Genomic DNA, 23,083 nt, shown 5'->3' on the forward strand with positions numbered 1-23,083 from the left:
AACCGGAAGTCAAAAAGAGCAGACAATCTTGACTATAACAAAAAAAATGAACTCTAATAATTGGCAAGAAAGAAAGAAATATTTTCTATTGTTTAACTAACCCAAGGTTCGAGAGGTAAGAAGAATCTTAAATGAATGCACGCATAAGGAAATCAAGCGTTATATATTAGGATCCTATGCCAGTAAATAGAGATTATGTTAACTAGTATGGGTTTTGGCCAGTGTCACATTAAAAAAACTTTCTTTTTTTTTTTTTAAATTTCTGAATTTTTGAGATGAGGATTGATTATTCGTATTATTTGGATTCATCGGACTACTGTTCTCATCTTGAGTTTGATTTTCACAACCTTTCAGTCAATGTAACCTCCAAGTTTCTTTAGGTGTATCTTGTCGAAATCAAAATGTTTCTGTCGAACTCGGGAATTTGGATGGAATTTCGAACGGAACCCTTTATTTACTTCACACGGGTAGCATGTTCTTGTTCCGACAGCCATGATTGGATAGAGATCCTAAGTATTTCACAGTTGTATTTTTTTGGTCGGCCGCACTGAGAATTGAACCTTCAACCTTCAGAAGAATATCACTTTTACAAGAACCTATGGCACAATGATTAGAGTACTTAGAAAAATCCATTATAAAAGTGATATTCTCCTGAAGGTTGAAGGTTCAATTCTCAGTGTGGGCGACCAAGAAAATACATTTGCGAAATACTTAGGACCTCTATCCAGTCATGGCTGACAGAAGGAGAGCATGCTACCCCGTGAAATAAATAAAGGGTGCTATTTGAAATTTCATCCAAATTCCCGAGTTCGATAGAAATATTCCTGGGTTTGATAAGATACACCTGAAGAAGGTCGGAGGTTACATCAGCTGAAACGTTGTGAAAATGATACTCAAGATGAGAACAGTAGTCCAATGAATCCAAATGATATAAACTTTTTTTAGATGTGTCTTTGCATCACTATAAGATGCTTCGTCTCTCTGTCACTCTTGGATTTGCAATATTATTTTCATCATCAAACATGTATTATGTATTGGGGCCCTACGCCAGTAATTAGAGAGTATGTTAACTAGAATGAATTTTGGTAAGGGTTATATCAAGTACATGTTAGGATAACCTGGCGGCAAACAGAAATAGAACCAGCTGTAGGTGGTGTAATTGATGGAAGAAGTCAAAAGTTATCTCCCTAGACAAAATGCACGAGAAATGCAGGTGTCAAAATATAGGAGGTGATGACGTCATAACTTTGAGGAGAAAAACAAAAGGAGAATTTAAGTGAATGTCACCTCATTGCCTGCGGTCTGCGTCTCTCAATCCTCAAGTAGAAGGACAAATAAAAAGGAATTAATTTTAGCCTTAGTAGTCTCTCTCCACTCTCCCATGAATAAAATCTCTCTCTAAATAAAACCTTTGAAAGCTAGCAAGTCTCAGTTGTATTTCCATGCATGAGTAAATTCATGTCCAGCTAAGCCCATGCATGGAAAAACGACTATTAAAAGAATGGAAAACTGGCGACCGCGCATGTATGTATAAAAATTCTGGGGGGGGGGTTATCGCTCACTGGCAAAACCACAGGTGTGCAAAAGTACACGTTTATGTGAAAACTTATGTACAAACATTTATGTGACATTTAAAATGTTAAAAGAAATCTTTTCTTTTTTTTTTTTTTACGAGAGTGTTACCACTTATCAAGGCCCACAGGCCTCTCGAGGATAAGGGTTAATGAATGTAAGGCGGTAATGTAGTAATCGTTAGTGGTGTAAATTGGGTAGAATTTGGATTGTTTAAGGGGACAGCTGAACAAGAACTTGTTTACATTGGACTTGAAAGCTACCATATTGTAATCAGTCGAGAAGTAGGTCAGTGGAACAGTGTTCCACAGTCGGGCAGTTCTAAGAAAGAAGCTTTGTTCATGGAATCTGCATTTAGATTAAGGCACAAGTAATGGGGGAAATTGTTGATATGTGAGGACATACAATGAAAAGAAAAAAAAGGAGAGAAAACACATTCATATGAAATATGTGATTTTATGTTTTATTTTGTTTTATTTTTATTCCTCTGAACTTTTCTTTGATGATCGGCAAACATCGTTTGAACATTTCCATTTGAATTCCAGATGCTTTCTCCAGCGATCCAGCTTCTCTGAAGTATACTCCATTTAATTCCTGCGAACAACAATTAATCACTTCACGTTTGGCAAGCAGTCTTGTTTTTTTCATCATCATCATAACCATCACCATCACCACCACCACCACCAACAACAACAACAACAACAACAACGGTTTAACAGCCGTTTTACATGCTGGCATGTGTTGGACGGCTTTTAAATATCGACTTTTAAACTAATCTATCTCTGTCCAGGTCTTTATTTATCCCTCTTTCTCTAAAGATAATCACTCCACTTCTTTTTCATCATCATCATCATCATCATCATCATCATCATCATCATCATCATCATCGACTTGCCACCCATTTTACATGCTGGCATGTCTTGCTTTTAGAAATCGATTTCTAAACTAACCTATCTCTGCCCATGTCTTTATTTATCCCTCCTCCCCATATTTTTCTTGTCCTCCTTCTGTAAACTGACCCTGCTACCTCGAGTGTTCTACATCTACTAACCCAAAAACTCTCTTCCATTCTCTCAACGTGACCATACCATTTAAGTCTCCTGTTTTGCACACATCTCCCTATTCTGCCTAGATTTAGCCTTCTTTCAGAGGTCATCAGAACCAAGCCTGTCTTGAAGACTCACATTACATATTCATCGTTTCATATCATTCTCATATTATCTCTCTTCATGCAACGCATGTCCTTAACCCTCACTGTCCAGGTTTCACTTCCATACATAATCATACTGCGTACACGTGCCTGATAGACTTTTTCCTCGGTTGACACTGGTAACGCTCTGCTGGTTAGTAATGACAGTAGTTCCTTGCTGTTACTCTATCCACTCTTAATTCTTACAATCACACTAGCACCTGCTTCTCCCTGCATTCCAATTGTATCCCTAATGTAAGAAAACTTTTTTTTTTAATTTTTTACATGGGGGTCACCACTTATCAAGGCCCGAAGGCCACTCAGGGATAAGGGTTATTGTGTGTACAGTAATCAATGAGATAGTATTGTATTAATCATTAGTATTAGGGGTTTTGATAGAGTGTCTTAAGGGGGCGGTTTGTCAGAAGTTTGTTTATGTTGGACTTGAAGACGTCCAAGTTGTAGTCAGGTGGGAAAAAGGGAAGCGGCCTATTTGTTAGAAAAGCAATATAAAAGACGCCATTTCTAAATTGGACACTCTTGTGGTATGAGTGGCTGAATAAATACCGAGAAAAACACAGTAACAATTAAATAAATATGTATTTAAAAAAATACATAAAAGAGGTAATTGAACAATATCTTTGCTCATGTCAAGACTAGTTGTGAACGACCATCCGCCTCGCGTCTGTGTCGTCAACCGCTTCTCGTTCTCTGGAAGTGACGTCATGGATGGAAGTGGCGTCATGGAGCAGTTCATTATTCCTAGTAATAGGGGTGCGTCCCCAACAGACACTAATGTGGACTAGGTGTGTTGATATCCAAGATAGAGACCAGATTCTATAAATCTTCAGTCTGATGCACTAATAACAGATATTACACACCTCTGACTAATCTGACAAGCAGCAAAATCCCACCTCTTTACTGCTGAGGTTCCTAGATACCGGAAAGCCTTCTACTCTTATAGTTTCTTCTTTCCCTGACTGTACTGACATGCAGAAGTTTAAGTGTAATGAGAACAGACATCTCACTGCTCAACTCCTTACATAGTACCCCTATAGACATGGTCCCAAGTCATATTACATTTGGACGTAAGGGGCTATTATTTAGGACTATGTCTACAGGGGCACTATGCAAGAAGTTGAGTAGCAAGATATCTGTTCATATATCAAGGGTGTAGCCAAAAGGGACCAAGTGGACAGGAGGGGGTGGCAAACTTTCATAGCAAAAATTTTACAAAATATAATGTTTCGGTCATTTCGTTTCAGTAATGTTTCGTTTCGTTTTTTTGTTTTTTTTGTATTATAATTCGGGCAACCTAAAAATTACAATTAATGCTTACTGAATATTCTTATGATATGAAAATTAAATATTTTGATTGATTTAAATTTTTTATAAAATTATTTTGTCAAATTACTCGACCTGATTAATAAATGCAATTTTTGGGTTGCCCTAATTATAACTTTTTCATGTTTCATAGTTTTTTGTTAAGTACCTTTTTGCCACATTATGGTTGTAATTAAATACTTACAGATGTATGAAGCAAAACGAAAAATGAACGAAACGAAACGATATGAAAAGTTTTGTTTCGTTTCCATACAAAATAACGAAAATAAATTAGTAAATATTTTGAAAGAAACGGAACGAAATGAAACGAATCTAACCCTGCTACATTCCCTTATAGGAAGGTAAACTTTGAGCCATTCATTATGAAATGGCAGACAAAATCGATTCGCAAGCAGTAAATAATTTCCCCATTAGCAGGCAAATTATTTACGACAAGGCAAATGCCTGCCTGCCTATCTCTGGCTGCCCTACTGGTGCTTTAAATTAAGAAGAAAAAAATTTCACTCGACTTCTCAAAGGAGGGGGCAAAAAACACAAAAAGACAAAATGTGGCTTGTAGTAAGTAAAAATTTAATTATTTACTCAACATGATGGAAGCCATTCATCTCATTGACTGTTTGCATAAAAATATTGTTTCCCTTATATTTCTGTCTCTGTATATACTCACACAGAAAGCTACCTACTATTCCACGATGCATTCTATGGTGGCGTTTATTTTGCATATTGTACTATAAGAAATGGCATCTTTGATAATGCTTCAGGTAAAGGTAGTTGGTGTTAGGGGTTCAGTAAATAGAGACAGGGGAGAAAGAGAGAGAGATACATACATACATACATACATACATACAGACAGACAGAAACAGACAGAGAAAGAGACCAAGTTCTCTCTGATTCTCTCTCCTCTGATCTTGAGCACGGGGTGCAATGGGGAAAAAGGTGGCTGGTCAATTTTCATGCATTTAAAACCAAGCTTCTATCTTTACATCATCAATGCTCTGATCTCCATCTGGTATCAATTGAAATGAATAACTCTCGTCTTGGGGAGGCTCCATGTTTTGACAAGCTTCTAGGTCTGACCTTTACTCCTGATCTGAAATAGAACACATACATCAAATCCATTGCCAAGGTTTCTGGAAAAATGGTGGATTGTTCTACTGCTCCAGTAGATATCTATGCAATTTTCTACCTGTATAAGAGCCAAGTATGTCCAAGGATGGAGTACAGTTGGCACATCTGGGCAGGAGGTGCTAGAAGCACTTATCTTGCCTTGATATAGTTCAAAATAGACTTCATAGCCTAGTGTGTGATGCCTTTTTCTCTTTCCTGCAACCTGTTTCCCACAGAAGAGATATTGCGAGCCTGTCTCTGCTTTATCGATATTTTCATGGTAAGTGCTCTTCTGAGCTCCAAATTATGGTCCCTCCCCGTTATCTGACTTTCACAAAAACACTTGTCTAGTTGAAACCATTATCAATAATTTCCCCCCACTTTTTATCTGTGCCTAAACCTATACGTAGACTTCTTGAACAAAGCTTCTTTCTTAGAACTGCACGCCTGTGGAACTCTGTTCCATTTTTCTGCTTTCCAACTGACTACAATATGGTTGTCTTCAAGTCCAATGTAAACAAGTTCTTGATGAGCCATTCCCGTTAAGTAATCACATTTACCAAATTTCCACTACTAACGATTACTACGATATTGTCCCATTGACTACCGTACACTCATTAACCCTTATCCTTGGGTGGCCTCTGGGTCTTGATAAGTGGCGACTCCTTTGTTAAAAGAAAAAAAGGAAGATAGCTACCCACCACTCCATTTAATTTTTAGTAGGAAGTTGAAGTTCCCACGTAAAGTTTACATAAATTGATTTTTTTTTAATCAAGCTAGTATGGCTACTTGGAGTTATCCGGGAGGGCGGCCAACAAAGTGAAAAAATTTTTTAAAGTGTGCATAACATCTTTCTTTTAAAACTTCTCTTTTTACCCCCCCCATCCCCTCTCTATCGATATCTCTCTCTATCTCCCTCTTCTTTCTCTTCTCTCTATCACCCCTTCCTTTCTCCATTTCCATCTTTTTCTTCTTCTTTCTCTCTCTATCCCCCTCTTTTTTCCCCCTTCTCTCTACTACTCCCTTTTTCTTTATCATCCTCTTTATCTTCCCTCTCTATCTTTCCACTTCTTTTTTTCCTCACATACCAGTTTTCTTCATCTCTTGCACACACTAGCGAAATTCAGGCAAACAGAGAAGAATTACTACACACTCACACGTACTAACAAGAACATGGCAAACCAACGCACCTGCGCACACAATGCCACGCTGCCAAATACTCATATACATATATTACTAACACACACATAATCACACTCGGAATTTATTGACATACACATTTCTAAGCCTTGTGACTATTTATAGGACGAATTTGCATAAATTATCATTATTGAAATTATTTTTTATATATTTATCTCATGTACGGATATGTTTTGTCATAGAATTTTGCTTTTCTTCCATTTTTCATTTACAAAATTCTGTTCCTGTTAGTTTTGAATTGAAAGCCATGTTTAATTTTAGAAGAGTTTCTGATAGCAAGCTAATCTGTACAAATCCGGAGATGAAAAATACAGTTTTAAGTGGATAGATAATCTGTACAAGTTCAAAGATGAAAAATAGAGTTTTTGGTGGGTAGTTAATCTATACAAGTCCAAAGATGAAAAATAGAGTTTTCAATGGGTAACTAATCTGTACAAGTCCAAAGATAAAAAATAGAGTTTTCAGTGGGTAGATAATCTGTACAAGTTCAAAGATGAAAAAAAAAAAAAGTTTTCAGTGGGTAGCTAATCTGTACAAGTTCAAAAATAAAAAAAAAATAAAGTTTTCAGTGGATAGCTAATTTGTATAAATCTTGAACAGTAAAAATTTGCAGACAAAAAGCAAAGATCTTTCTCATGTAGACACGAAAAATTATGTGCAGGAATTCTAAACAATCTGATATTTTTATGGAGCAATCCCGGTTTCTGATTGGTTGCTAGCAGAACGTGGCTCCATTTGATTGGTCAGTTCCTATCACCAGTGTCTATAAGTAGAACCTTCTAATTTTCTTTAGTCATACCTATTAATTAAGTAGAATCTTAATTATATTAAAAATATTGCAACAGTTAGCACTTACTAACTGGTGACCCTTTTAACCTCTCAATGTTTCATTTATTTCCATTCTTATATGTGTGCATGTTCTATATATTTTTTTTTTTCATTTTCTTCCTTCGCTAAAACATAATTTTTATATTGAATTTATATTAAATATTTGTGTGGTTCTAGACAATACCCAAAATCGTCAAGGCCAGGGACCATGCAACAAACTAATTTTGTTCCTGTCGGCCCACTTCAAACCAATGAACACTGTAAAAATAAAAGTCACCATATTTTGTATGGAGCAATGCTGAAAAAAAGAATATATTAATTTTATGTGTCTTGTGTAGTGTGACTTTTAAGTGGGAGGAAGGGGCACAAACACATGCAAAAAACAGCCAACCACCATTTATAGGATAGATAATAAAACATTTATATAATAAATCATAGAACATTTATGAGTTCCCTGGGTGACAGGAGAAGAGGAAGTCATTTTAATGCTAGAGTTAGGTAATACATGGCGTTGCCAGGGAACAATAAATTTGTCTTTATTTACATTAATGTATTACATTAGGTTAGTGAGTAGAAATAACAAAATCTTTTTTTTATTTGGAGTTGTCAGGGAGCAATAAATGTAAATTATGGAAGTACATTTTGATTTTTCTAGACTATTCTCATTATCAACATAATTTCTTTTCATATCATTGCGAAAACGGGTGGGAAAAACAGTATTACCTGGGATTAAGAATGCTATTGTATTTAATGTTAAAGTTACATTGTAAATGGTGCTGTCAGGGAGCAATAAAATTGTCATTATTAACATTATTGTATTATATTTGGTTCTACTTTGAATTGTCTGAGATCAATAAATGTGAATGACGATATTACATGTAAATCTGTCTGGATTATTTTCATTATCAATATAATTTCTCTTCATATTATGAAAGTGGATGGGTTGAAGGGAACGGAATTACTCAGGATTAAGAATATCAGTGTTTTGCTTTACTCCTCCTTGTCCAGGAGCAATAAATATGAGATTACAGTATCATATTTAAAAAGAATAGCGTCAGTATGTGAATTACATTTGTTTCCAGCACATTAAAACAAGAGAGAGAAATGTGTTAGGCAGAGGATGAAGAAAAGGTTTAAGGAGAAGGAGGAAAAAATAGTGAAGGGGGAAAGAGAGTAACAAGAGAGAGAGAGAGAGAGAGAGAGAGAGAGAGAGAGAGAGAGAGAGAAAGAGAGAGAGAGGTGATAGAAGTTTTAATATAAAGATGTTACACATTATTTATCGCCCCTGGCAAAGCCAGCTATCCCTGCTACTAGATAATAAAACATTAAGAGAAGGAAAAATAAGTGCCCTGGGCGCGGGGATGGGGGGGGGGAGGATTTAAGATAGCAAACAGAAGCCTCCCTTCTCCAGTTAAAAATTGTACAAGTCCATTTTCCAAAAATCATTCTATAATTAGAACATTTGGTTCTGAAAATCCGGAAGTAATCATTTTATTGTTTTTTTTTGGTTTTTTTTTTTTTTCAATTCCATTTTCCAAAATCATTTTAGAATTTGAACATTTGTTTCTGAATCCACGATAAACCGGAAGTAATCATTTTATTGTTTTGCCAGATAATGATACAATAATAAATAAATAAATAAATAAATAAATAACACTGAACTTCACAAAGACGACATTGATAACCACATCCCACAATAGGATCACATAATTCAACATTGATAATTCAAACTTTTACAGAACTACAGAACATTACAGACAGACATTGAAACTGACATCTAATAAAAAAGGTACTTCTACAACTGGGGATACATATCGACCTGGATGTTTCTGATTGTAATCTATAGAACAGACCGGAAATGGCTGAGCCGTCGTCAAACAGTTAATACCGGTATTAAATTAAACAACTTAAAAAAAATTTTTCTCCCTGACTTAAATTTAGCATTAATTAACTGCTCCGTCTCCACTCCATGTTAAGAATTGTTTTAATAATTTTCTTCACGTCATTAAGTGAATGAACTTTTTTTTCTTCAATTTACTTTTATGAGCTTTTTTTTCTTACCCCTACTGCTAGCCTTAACCTTACGTATTATATTTGTTGCAATTTTATGATTTTGTAAAGAATCTGAGTAAATCCGGGTTCCTCCTCACAAGAATAAATAAATAAATAAATAAATACCGACTTAACTTGAGAGAGACGTGGAATGATACGCCGTAATCCCCACGTTTAAGGATATACCAGCTCTGACCACGAACACCCATTCAGTAAGATTATTATTGTTTCTATTACTTTTGCGCACGTGCAAATTCATAGCTTAAGAGGTTTCATTTTAAATCTCTCTCCTCTATCTGTCAATAGCTCAAACGGTAGGGAACGCTACTGAGTCGATAAATGTTTTAGTTTCGATTGTAGCTGATAGTACACAAGTAATACTTTTTTAAACTTTTGAAATCAGTACTATATATTAGGTACAATATAATATTCAATAAAGAATTGGCTTTGTAATAATAAATACGAAATCTGTATGGATTAAAATATGTTTAAGCATAGTTTACGACTGGGTAAGCTCAGGCGCCCCTCCCCTTCAGCTTTTTATAAAAAATATCGATGTAATAAATGAGTATATCCGGATTCCTTCTTACAATAACATGATTAGGTGGTTAAACCAAAAATACTGACTGCTTTAGCCGCCTGGGAGAGACGTCAAAAGATACGCCGAATCCTAACGCTAAGGACATACCAGCTCTGAACACTCATTCCATAGGCGACTTACAGGATTATTACTCAAATATGTAGCCAAGACCACTCAGCTACTTCAAACGAATATATCCTTTTAGCAGAACATCATGCTATGAAACTGTTTTTTGGGAGGGGGTCTGTAGAATATGATTAGTTTTTTGAGAAACTGAACAATTGCTATCATCGCAGTTAAATCATTTTTAGTTTTGCAGTCACATCTTTTGTTGTCGTCTGCCTTACTACTTTTTTATTTATTTATTTATTTATTTTTACACGGCTTTCAAATTGTAAACTTCTTTGTCCATTTCTGATTTGTTCATAAATCGCAATAAGAACATTCACGTTGATACGTATCTCTGTTACATGTTAGGGGTCCAACATAAGTAGCAGTTAAATTAGCTAGTATGAATTTTGATAAGAGTCACCTTTAGTGCATGTCACTATAACTTATCTGCAAAAAAAAAAAATTATACCCAGAGATGAGTGACATGAGTTGAAGTGGGGATGCAAGTGGTCAAACTCTGTAGACAAAGCATATAGTCGAACGACTACAATATGACATGGTGTCTTGTTTTTGAGAGACAAAAACAAAGATTTTCTAGTCATTCTTGCTCAGGAAGCCGTGCAGATGGAACGCAACCTAATGATATAGAATAGCTTAAAGGGAATTTCACTTTGATGTCTGTCCGTCTGTATCTCTTAGTTCTCAAGTTAGAAGACTAAATTAAGAAGGAAGTAATATTAGTTATGTAATCTCTCTCCAAGTAAATTCTTTTAGGTGATGTGAAAAGAAACGGGCAGAGATTTGATAGATAAAACAAAGTCATACAATCACAGATGGCGAATGACGTCACATTGTTCGAATGAGAGAAAACTAAAAACTGGAAGCTGTGCAGATGGGACAGGTGAATCTCACTTTGATGTCTGTCCATCTGTGCGTGGTACATTTCTTAAGTTAAAAAGTTAACAATCAGCTGAGATAACAGTAACCTCTCTCCTTAAGTGCATTCTCTCCAATAAAACCTTGAAGAAAACTCGGCGAAAGTCTCCTTGTGTCCGTCATTCATAAAAAGTTTTATTCATTTAGTTAAACAGGCGAGATGATCGACAACCACTAGACGACAAGGCCACTCATGAAACGACAATAAGAAGAAGCACTCGTGGAAAAAAGATTTCATATAGACACCTACGTATAAAAAGACTTTGTTTATTTTGTTGATCACTTATGCATAGAACATAACATCTCCAGCTGCAGAAGCACCAATAAAGTTTTTTTGATCTTTTCAATATAAATATATCACAGCAGAAATTAAATCATTTTTTTATGAATATTGTTCCTTTAAAAAATATTTATATAATCTAATCTACTTCAAAAAGTAGATAATTTATAAGGTTTTCTGGTAACGGAACATTCTTGATTTTTTCCACGAATGGTCTCAGCAGCTGTTTGCGAAGGAAATGACGAACCAAGTTTTTGAGTGAAAATGGCTGGCTTCCGAGTGCCACAAGCCACTTCCTCTCATCTTCAGTGACTTCTTTACACTTCGAAATCATGTAGACGTCGAAAAAGCTGCTGGCTTTTATCAAAAGCTTAAGCAGTCGTATATTCTTACGAATCTTGGGTATGTATGAGAGAACGCCATAAGGATCCTTCTTTCTGAAAACCGTAGAAGCCCCTGCAAAATTCACCTGAGCTCCATACTGGATCAACATAAATACAATATCATAGTCGATGTTGTCATTGTTCATTAAATATTCAACTAAGGGAGATAAACAGGGAGCTATATAGTTAATCACGCCAGCATGGAAGTTTGGGTTGGCACCAGTTTGCAGCAGTAGTTTAATAATCTGGAACTGATTCTTCAACTCAGTTGAAGCGGCTGCCAGCATCAGGGCCGAGCAGTCATCATCAGTGGTCTCATCAACATCCTGCGGAAAACAGAGAACGAGCTCAACTAAATCAACTCGATCCGTAAGGACAGCCGTGTGAAGAGCATTGTATTCATAATTCGGACATCTCAAAACGCGGGCGTGTTGTAAAAGCAAAGTTCTTGTCACAGAGAGATTGCCAGCTTCGAGAGCAATATGCAGGGCCGTCTTCTGTTCGAACCTTTCCGGACGTTGCTGATTTACGTCTGCCCCCTTCTTGATCAGCAAGCGCAAGGCCTGGGTCTCATTTTGTTTGGCAGCCATCATTAATGGCGTGAACCCCAACCGATTCACGCAATTCGGGTTCGCGCCGTACTTCAGCAAAAGGTCTAGGCATTCTATGTTCTTGAGCGGGAGCAAGTTTATCTCGTAGCCCATGAAGTACCTCCGATTGGGATTCGCACCGCTCTCCAAGAGCAATTTGACGACTTTGACGTGGTTGTTTTCCAACGCCAAATTTATTGGTTCCACGGTTGCATCTCGGCTTATGTACTCACTGGAATCGTCGGAAGCATCGCATACAATGTCAGTTTCCGTAGCAGTATAACCGTTGCATTCAGAAGATGACAGAGCTGTTTCCGATTCATCATCCTTTGAAGGTTTGATCGTGTCTTCCTCTCTCGGAAATTCTTGGATGGCTTCCAATTTGCTGATAGTGATGCCGTTCTCCATGGTATCGGCAAGGGTGTCTTCTACAAGCATAACAGATTTTTTTCTTGGCATAGGTGTGTATTCTTTGTTGTCGATGTTAACATGAGCGCCATGTTGGATGAGGTACTTTAAACACTTGTGGTTACCTCTCTTGGCGCACGTATGTACAGGCGTGTGGCCTTCTTTATTCTTAGCGTTGACATCGCAGCCCAACTCGATAAAATGTTTCATAGCGTCCAAATTGTTTGCATATGCAGCATAGTGAAGCGGCATCATACCCCGATTCACGGGCCGATTAACGTCACCGCCATATTTAAGAATCAATTTCACGTCATCCATAGGCATCGAATGGGCCACCGTCTCGGCCAGAAGACGCTGAACTTGTCTCCTCTCGCGGTCCTCCTCTTCGGCTTTTACTTCTTCAGGAGTCTTTAGTTTTTTCTCGAGACTTTCTTCGCCTCCTCCTCCTTCTTCCCCCTTTAACCTAATGTGATTCCCCATTTCCTGTTAAGAAAAGACAAAGACAGTAACGATTTACAAATGTGAACGAATGCGAACAATGGGGGAGAGGGATAAAGGTGTGGCTCTCAGAATTTTGGGATCCGCCAAGGATTCTATTTATTTATTAAAAGTTTTAACAAAAAAAAAAGAAAAAGAAAAAAATGAACAACAATTAAAACAAATGGCAAACACATAAGACACACCTCCCCTGGTAAATGTACATTTCAGGTGCATAAATTATTAAACTTTAAAATGCTTCTTTTTTTTTTTTTTGCATTTTCACCTCAAACAAGGCATAGTGTCACTTTGATGTAGGGAGCTACTATCTGCAACATAATTTGCAGGGATACCATGTAGGGAGTTGAGCAGCAAGATATCTGTTCACATTACACTTGAACTTTTGGATGTCAGTACAGTCAGGGAAGCAGGGACTCGGAAGGGAATTTGAAAATTTAGCAGTCTGAGGAAAGAAAATAAAGTAGAATGCTTTCTGGCATCTGGGGATCTTTATCGTGTAGGGGTGGGATTTTGCTGCATGTGAGGTTTGGCGGGGGTATAACGTCGAGGGGGTACAAGGACCTGTAATTCATTGGAGCACCTATCATTAAAATACTTGTAAAACAGTTTTAATAGTATTTTTATTTATTTTTATTAATGATAATGATAATCATGAAACTTTTTATGGTTTTATTTAAGTCTTCGGGTCTAATAATATGTTTTACAAAAAAATTAGCTTTTTATGGGTTTATATAAGTCTAATAATAAACAAATGACGCCCAATGCTTCACTTAACGTGTTTAATGTTGTAGATTGTGTTGTATAATAAATTATAAATAATATTAATGATGAAAATTTGTATAGTTTCATTTAAATCTTTGAATAAAATGTTTTACCAAAAAAAAAAAAAAAAAAAGACCCAAACTTTTTATGCTTTTTTTTTTTTTAAAGCCTAATAATTTATGCACTTGAAATGAAGATTTATCTCTCCCTTTTTATCAAATTTTTAAAAAAATATTTAAATTACACTTTAATATTAAATTTTAATATTTCAATTACTTACTATCGATTAAGCAGTTCATTTGCATTTTTTAGTCTGCTATCCCTAGCTTTATCACTTTTTGGGTTTTATTTAAATCTTACCAAAAAAAAAAAATTTTTTTTAATTCATGGTTTTATTGAAGTTTAATAATTTATGCACCTTAAATGCACATTCATCCCTCCATTTTTATATAAAAATTCTTTTTTGAAAATTATTTAAATTACTATCGATTAAGCAGTTCATTTGACTGCTATATCTAGCTTTATCACTTTTTTGGTTAAAAAAATTCATGGTTTTATTGAAGTTTAATAATTTATGCACCTTAAATGCACATTTATCCCTCCATTTTTATATAAAAAATTTTTTTTTTTTAATTATTTAAATTACTATCGATTAAGCAGTTCCTTTGCATTTTTTAGACTACTATCCTTAGCTCTATCAGTTTTTTGGTTCCATTTAAGTCTTACCAAAAAAAAAATAAATAAATTCATGGTTTTATTGAAGTTTAATAATTTATGCTATCCCTAGTTTTAGCCCTTTTTTGGTTAAAAAAAATTCATAGTTTTATTGAAGTTTATGCTCCTTAAATGCACATTCATCCCTCCATTTTTATATAAAAATTTTTTGCTTTTGAAAATTATTTAAATTATTATCGATTAAGCAGTTCATTTGCATTTTTTTGGACTACTATTCTTAGCTTGGTTGTTATCTTCACAACGATTTGGCCGATGTAATCTCCAAACTTCTTGAGGCGTATCCTTTTTAAAGTCAGGAATTTTATATACCAAGAATCTTTATACCAATCTATGTAGAATTTCAAGCGGTTCTCTCAGATTCTTTAGTTAGACATAAATATTCCCAATTTCGAAAAAAAAAAATTTAAAATGCGCTCAAAGAAGGTCGGGGGTGGTGGTATTTATCTTCCTTCTACAACATAAAAATGTTATGCAAGGGGCGATAAAGTGGGATTGAAGAGCCAGCGCCTCTAGAGAAAAGAGCTTGGAAAGCCCTGTCGGTTTTCCCTGGTAAGGGCGCTTCAGGCGATTAATAAAAAAAAATGTAACCCATTTTCAAAGAGTAAAAGACAAAGCCTGGGAGTATGGACCCCCTAGAGCTGCATAGGACTAGCAACATACGGCAATCAGCTGAGAAAAGGCCGTTGCAAGACTTGTGTTGACTTTTTTGGCTTTGGGACCAAGAAAACGAAAAGTCAGAGGTTACCTCGGCTGAAACGTTGCAAGAATAACAACCACTCCAAGAATAGTGGTTCGAATAATTAAGTAATCGAGATTTTTAATTCTTATCTCAAAAATTCTGAAACAATTAATTTTCGGATTATCTATCTATTAGTAATGGGACGATTCCAGTATTTTTACCAATTTCAATAAAATTACCGATTCCATACTAAATTCCCGATTCCGATTCTTTACAAATCTCTAAGTATTTAACTACAGAGTTGTCATTTTCTCCCGGTTATCGTAAAACGACATGTTAACTGTGCATATATTTTCTGAAATGTAAAAACACGCTTGCAGGTGATCTATAGATTTTAGCATTACTGGTAGCTTAAAATCAATCAATAGTGACCTTGTCTCTCGGTATTCTACATTGTTAACAGCCTTCTTATACATTTACACCTTAGTTACCAACAATGCTTCAATCAAACTACCTTTCCCTTTCATATAAAAGCAAGGAACAAACCACAGGGTTACCGTCAACCATAACAATATTCAAGTAAAATCAAACATTTATAAAGACATAAACATTATGCAAGAACAGTCTACAGTGATTGAGCGATCAAGCTGTCTCTAACCGCACACAGATTAAATAACTGACTTTTTTTCATTTCAACAGACAGTGCTCAACTATTAATAAACTTATTTCTTAAAGAAGAAGAAATACATATGTGTGTGTGCGTATGTACTAGAATTTTCAGAATAATTATTTCAACAATCAAACAATGTCGCAGCTCACATAAGCCATGACAGCCAACAAACCAGAAGTCTAAGACTCGAGTTTCACCCTCATTTGGATTCATCAGTTGAACACATCTTAACTTGGGATTCTAAACCAGAATCTCTTGCATGCAAGCCATGTGCCCTGCCATTTGAGCAAGTGCTCCACACACAAGAAAGTCTATTAATTAACACAGATCAAGCAAACTGCGACAAAATCTGTATGGAATGAACCTACTTCGTCTCAAACAAGGGGTCTTGTTATCCAACTACTGAGAATCCAAGATATATATATATATTTATTCATTTTCAAAATTTATTATTAGATTATTTTGTTATAATTTATACTAAATACGAGTTATCTGGTTTATGGTTTATAAATGTTTGAAAAAAATAAAAGACAGCACAGAAAATAAAATTTCTGATAGTTTACTAAAAACACAAATTATTTTCTTCAGAACTTCTAACTTCTGACCCATGGTAAAATGCAAACATAAAAATCGCCAGAGAAAAGTATATTTATTCATCACGCAAAAAAAATAGAAGATTTAACAATGATTAAAGTTGACCCCTTAACAGCCAAATTTCTGGCCGAAAATCGATTACAAAGATTTTCCCAAATCTCAATGCCTTTTATATCAAATTTCGAGTTTGTAGACCGAAAATTGACAGAGTTATTGCGTAGGGAAATGTACACAGACACACAGACATACACACACAGAGGCACTTTCATTTTTATAGATATACTAGCATTTCAGCCCGGCGTTGCCTGGATGTTTGGATGTGTGTGTTGAGCAAAAAAAAAAAAAAAAAAGTGGTAGTAGGAAGGCAGGCTCGAACCCGTACTGTAAAGGAGGAAAAGAATGGGGATAAAACCTAACGTTTATGCTGTTACGACCAGACCACCGCCAAACCGGAAGTGACGTAGGTTTTAATTAAGGCTAAACAATCGAAGGGAGAAGATGACTTTCAAAAATATCGGTGAAAAAAAGCGACCCCCCCCTTGTAGAAATGTGCCCAGTTTAAGGTGAAGATATTGATGTTTTTAGCCAATCTTTCGATATTTGTCGTCAGAAAGGTCGAACTTCAAAACGATACTGATCTTCTAAAAATCCGTTGCCTCTGTCGAAAGTTTTAGGAAGACATACATATATATACATTTATATATTGGTAACTAAAAATTTTCGACCAAAAACGATTAAAAAGCTTGCCTTATCTCTGAATACCCTTTATGTAAAATTTCAAATGTTTAGACCAGAATTTGTCTGAGTAATTTGGTAGAGACCGCAGAGGTCAAATTTTTTTAAAACTTTGACCCCTATTATGACCCCTTAAAATTTATTGTTTTGGGCTCAAATCAAGTTATTAAGTTAGATCCATGTCCAAGCAATCTATATCTAAAATTTCAATTGTTTCTACTCAAAATTGTCGGAGGAATTTGGTAGAGTTCTCAAAAGGTAAAATCATTGAACTTTGACCTTTTAACAGCCAAATGTCTGGCCGAAAACGGATTACAAAGATTTTCCCAAATCTCAGTACCCTGTATATCAAATTTCGAGCCTGTAGACTGAAAATTGACAGAGTTATTGCATAGGGAAATGTAGACACACAGACACACAGTTACACAGACACACATATACACAGACACGTTCACTTTTATAGATATACTAGCATTTCAGCCCGGCATTGCCCGGGTGTTTAAATGTGTCTGGTCAGCATAAAAAAAGTGGTAGTAGGAAGGCAGGCTCGAACCCGTACAGCGAAGGAGGAAAAGAACGGGAAAAAAAACCTGACGTTTTTGCTGTTACGACTACCACCAAACTGGAAGTGACTTATGTTTAAATTAAGGCTAGACAATCGAAAGGAGAGGATGACTTTCAAAAATATCGGCGAAAAATCGATCCCCCCCCCCTGTAGAAAAGTACCCAGTTGAAGGTGAAGATATTGATGTTTTTAGCCAATTTTTCGATATTTGTCATATTAAAGGTCGAATTTCAAAACGATACTGATTTTCTAAAAATCCATTGCCTCTGTCAAAAGTTTTAGGCAGACATGCAAACATACATACATACATACATACATTTATATATTGGTAACTAAAATTTTCGACCCAAACCGATTAAAAAGCTTGGTGTATCTCTGAATAACCTTTATGTAAAATTTCGAATGTTTAGACCAGAAATTGTCTGAGTAATTTGGTAGAGACCACAGTAGTCAATTTCTTAACTTTGACCCCTATTATGACCCCTCAACATTTATTGTTTTGGGCTCAAATTCAGTTATTAAGTTAGATCCATGTCCAAGGAACCTATATCTAAAATTTCAAGTGTTTAGACTCAAAATTGTCGGAGGAGTTTGGTAGAGTTTTCAAAGGTCAAATCGTTGAACTTTGACCCCTTAACAGCCAAATTTCTGGCCGAAAACCGATCACATAGATTTTCCCAAATCTCAGTACCCTGTATATCAAATTTCGAGTCTGTATACTAAAAATTTACAGAGTTATTGCGTAGGGAAATGTACACAGACACACACACACACACACACGTTCACTTTTATAGATATACTAGCATTTCAGTCCGGCGTTGCCCGGGTGTTTGGAGGTGTATGCTGAGCAAAAAAAAAAAAACAAAAAACAAAAAAAAACGGTCAATTTTTTTAACTTTGACCCCTATTATGACCTCTTAAAATGTACTGTTTTGGGCTCAAATCAAGTTATTAAGTTAGATCCATGTCCAAGGAACCTATATCTAAAATTTCAAGTGTTTAGACCCCAAATTGTCGGTGGAGTTTGGTAGAGTTCCAAAAGGTCAAATCGTTGAACTTTCACCTCTTAACAGCGAAATTTCTGGCCGAAAACCGATCACATCGATTTTCCCAAATCTCAGTACCCTGTATATCAAATTTCGAGTCTGTAGACTTAAAATTGACTAAGTTATTGCGTAGGGAAATGTACACATCACACAGAGACACACTAGCAGTGTCAGAAATTTCGTGAAAATAGTGAATAATTCCACCCCATCTTTCCAAGCTTATAACTCCTCGAAAAATGTAATTCAAGCCCTAATTTTTTTTTTTTCAATTAAAGGAGCAAGGACCAAGGTTTTATTAAAAAAAACAAAAAAAAAAAATGTGTTTTTTTTTTTTAAAAGGTTTTAAACTTCGGACTTTACAGGTAAATTTCTAAAAAAGCGATTTTTTTTTTTGTTTTAAATTTGAATATATTATTTATTGACCTTTTCTCTTCAATTTGTGATATATAAAACTCCACGACATAAATTAATTATTTACTTTTTAATAGACATTTCAAAATGAGAGGCGTGAATTATTCGACCCCCTATCTTTCTAAGCTTATAACTCCTCGAAAAATGTAATTCAAGCCCTAATTTTTTTTCAATTAAAGGAGCAAGGACCAAGGTTTCATTAAAAAAAAAAAAAAGACAAAAAAGAAACAATGTGTTCTTATAAAATAAGGTTTTAAACTTCGGACTTTACAGGTAAATTTCTAAAAAAGCGATTTTTTTTTTGTTTTAAATTTGAATATATTATTTATTGACCTTTTCTCTTCAATTTGTGATATATAAAACTCCACGACATAAATTAATTATTTACTTTTTAAGAGAAAGTTGAAAATGGGTGACACTTGGGGGGGGGGGCGTGAATTTTAAAAAAACGTTTGTCTAAAATATTATATTCGGTTTATTGGAAAGAACATAAAATTTCACATTGACCCTGAAAATATCGTAAAAATAGAATCAATAGAAAAATTTTGATAGATTTTTAAAATTTAAAAATTGAAAAATATTGAGTTTAAAAATTGAAAAATATTGAGTTCGGAAAATTCATTACTGTTTTAAAAAAAAAAATATTTTTATTACTTTTAAAACAACTGTAATAGTTTATTTTGGAAGTATAATCCATAAAGAAAATAAATAACCCACTTTTAACAGAGAAATTACGAGATTTTTATATTGTATTCGCAGTTTCGTGTTAGGGGTGTCAAAAATTCCTACAAAAATTCTGATACTGCTAGAGACACACACACACTCGTTCACTTTTATAGATAGATAGATAGATAGATAGATAGATAGATAGATAGATAGATAGATAGATTTGCATTTTCATATGTGGGAAAGGAGATGACACACAAAGTTGGAAGGCACGTATTATACAGACGGACAAGGAAGGTGTGTACCGTATAGGTCTGCCAAACAAACAAATGTAAAAAAAAAAAAGAAAAAAAAAAGCAAATTCTTTAAAGAGAAAGCTTTCAAGGTAAAAAAAATAAAAACATTTTTAAAGCTAAATATAAAACAAACAAAATTATTTAAAATATAGCAAATAATAAATCAATTGTTGTACATTATGTCAGATTTCTTTTGTTTTGTTTAAAAGATTTCAATAAAAGAAACGAATCCCCTTCTTTAAAAAAATCTTTGCTTTCATGAAATTGTTTTAATACAGGATTAAAAATAATTCTAACGTTATCCACTTTATATTTTGGACTTTAAATGTGAATTATTGTAACCCTCTGCGCGCGCGCACGCGCGTGTGTGTGTGTGTGAGCCCCTTTAAGAAACTCGTTTCTTATTGTTGAGCACTTTCAGCTGAACTAAGTCGGTCAATTTAGCTCTTATGCTCAGATCATAATATAATGATTAGATCACTCTAACTGTCGTAAAAAAAACATTTAAAAATAAAATGTTTAAATTTCAACGTTATTTCACGTGGTTAACAGAGATGGTTTGTGTCGCCGTGTTCGAATCTATCGACTGGTGTCAATTGTGACACCCTGCACTGCGGATTCCCGAAAGGATGAGACACTAGTGTCTGTAGGTATTTCATTATTATAGTAAATAGTTATATATATATATATATATATATATATATATATATATATATATATATATATATATATATATATATATATATATTAAATTAAATTTTTTATATATAAAATTATATATATTGAATTAAGTCGGTCAATTTAGCTCTTATGCATAGATCATCATATAATGATTAGATAACTCTGACTGACGTAAATATATATATATATATATATATATATATATATATATATATATATATATATATATATATATATATATATTCTTTGATACTTCGCGGAATAAGGACTTTGTAAATTGTTTTTTGGAGTATTCAGTCGAACAATAAATTTTTATTGTAAAGTTCAACGTACAGCTTTAATTTTTTTCTCTTATATATATATATATATATATATATATATATATATATATATGAACGTGTCTGTATGTGTGTCTGTGTACATTTCCCTACGCAATAACTCTGTCAATTTTAAGTCTACAGACTCGAAATTTGATATATAAGGTACTGAGATTTGGGTAAATCTTTGTGATCGGTTTTCGGCCAGAAATTTCGCTGTTAAGGAGTCAAAGTTCAACGATTTGACCTTTGAGAACTCTACCAAACTTCTCCGACAATTTTGGGTCTAAATACTAGAAATTTTAGATATAGGTTCCTTGGACATGGATCTAACTTAATAACTGAATTTGAGCCCAAAACAATAAATGCTAAGGGGTCATAATAGGGGTCAAAGTTAAAAAAAATTGACCGCTTTTTTGTTTGTTTTTTTGCTCAATATACACTTCCAAACACCCGGGCAACGCCGGGCTGAAATGCTAGTATATGTGTGTGTGTGTGTGTGTGTGTGTGTGTGTGTGTGTGTGTGTGTGTGTGTGTGTGTGTGTGTGTGTGTGTGTGTGTGATTATGAACAAGGGTAAAAATCCGGCATACATTAGTACATTGGTATTAAAAATAATAATTCAAGAAATTTTAAACAACTGTTTAAATGAATTTTTTTTTACTAATTAATAGTCATATACGTATAATGTATATATGTATATATAATTTCTTTATTTATATGGAAATGAATATGCTTATCTCCTTCCCATCCCTTAATATATGTATTCCTAATTGACTAACTTTCTCGTCAACAAATATTTTTTTACTCTTGAAAGGCCTGCACTAAACGGGGCGAAATTTCGTCAACATCTTAGGTCTCTCCACTTTATCACTTAATATATATATAGCGATTTGGTTTCGATTCTCAGTGGTGGTGCATAAGTCATTTTTTTTTTTTTTTAACTTTTAAAATCATTACTATACATTGGGTCCAATATAATATAATAATAAATACTAAATCTTCATTAATCAAAATATCATGTTTAAGCATATTTTACGACCGGGCAACGTCGGGTGGTGTGCTAGTTTTATTTAAAAATCTGACATTTCATATGCAACAACAATTGGAAGTAATTGAAAATCGCATGCGATTATGCTTTTCATCCAGTCAATCAAAAGTTCTGTTAAAAAAAACAAAAAAACTTGTGAAACATATAAAAACGTTCAGAAAAAAAACAAAAAAAAAAACAAGATAGACAGCAAAATGAATAAATAAGAAAACTAAATTCAAAGAAAAGAAAGAAGAAAAAAATAAATGATTTTTTAAAAAGTTAGTTCAAAGTAAAAAAATAATGAAAAAAGGATGAAAATGATAAAAGAATTTAAAATACGAATTCAAGGAAAAAAAGAATGAAAAAGAAAAAATTGAATTCCAAGAGAAAATGAAAAGCAAAAAAGAATAAAAAGAAAAAGAATGAATATAAAAGTGAATGAAAAAGAAAAAGAATGAAAAATATTTTTAAATAATTAAAAATTAAAATGAAAATAGAAGAAATAATTAAAAGGAATGAAAAAAAGAAAAAGGATGAAAAAGAAGAAGCGAATTCAAAGAGAAAATAAAACCGATAAAGAAATGAAAAAGAAAAGGCAATGAAAAAGAAAAAGAATGAAAATATATAAATTTTTTAAATAAATTAAAAAATAAAATGGATGAAAAAGATTAAAATGGATGAAAATAGAAGAAAGAATGAAAAAAACTAAACATAAAAAGAATAAAAAAGAAAAAGAATGAAAAAAATGATAAATAAAAAAATGAATAAAAAAAGAAAAGAAAAGCAAAAAAAAATTTTAGAGGAAAAGGAAATAAA

At 34.0% G+C, this 23,083-nt stretch overlaps 1 protein-coding gene across 1 annotated transcript in view; it reads right to left on the minus strand.

Annotated features, from left to right (window-relative positions):
* The window catches only part of LOC145247807 (uncharacterized), a 112,711-nt gene that overhangs the window by 25,873 nt on the left and 63,755 nt on the right, over positions 1–23,083 (minus strand). Inside the window, exon 3 of the mRNA XM_080109441.1 lies at positions 11,348–13,063. Within this exon, the coding sequence (XP_079965567.1) occupies positions 11,348–13,063 (1,716 nt within the window). The remainder of the gene's footprint in view (positions 1–11,347; positions 13,064–23,083) is intronic.

The sequence above is a fragment of the Euprymna scolopes genome, chromosome 26 (assembly GCF_053919585.1).
Source record: "Euprymna scolopes isolate OS-2025 chromosome 26, ASM5391958v1, whole genome shotgun sequence".
NCBI classification, from domain to species: Eukaryota; Metazoa; Mollusca; class Cephalopoda; order Sepiida; family Sepiolidae; genus Euprymna; species Euprymna scolopes.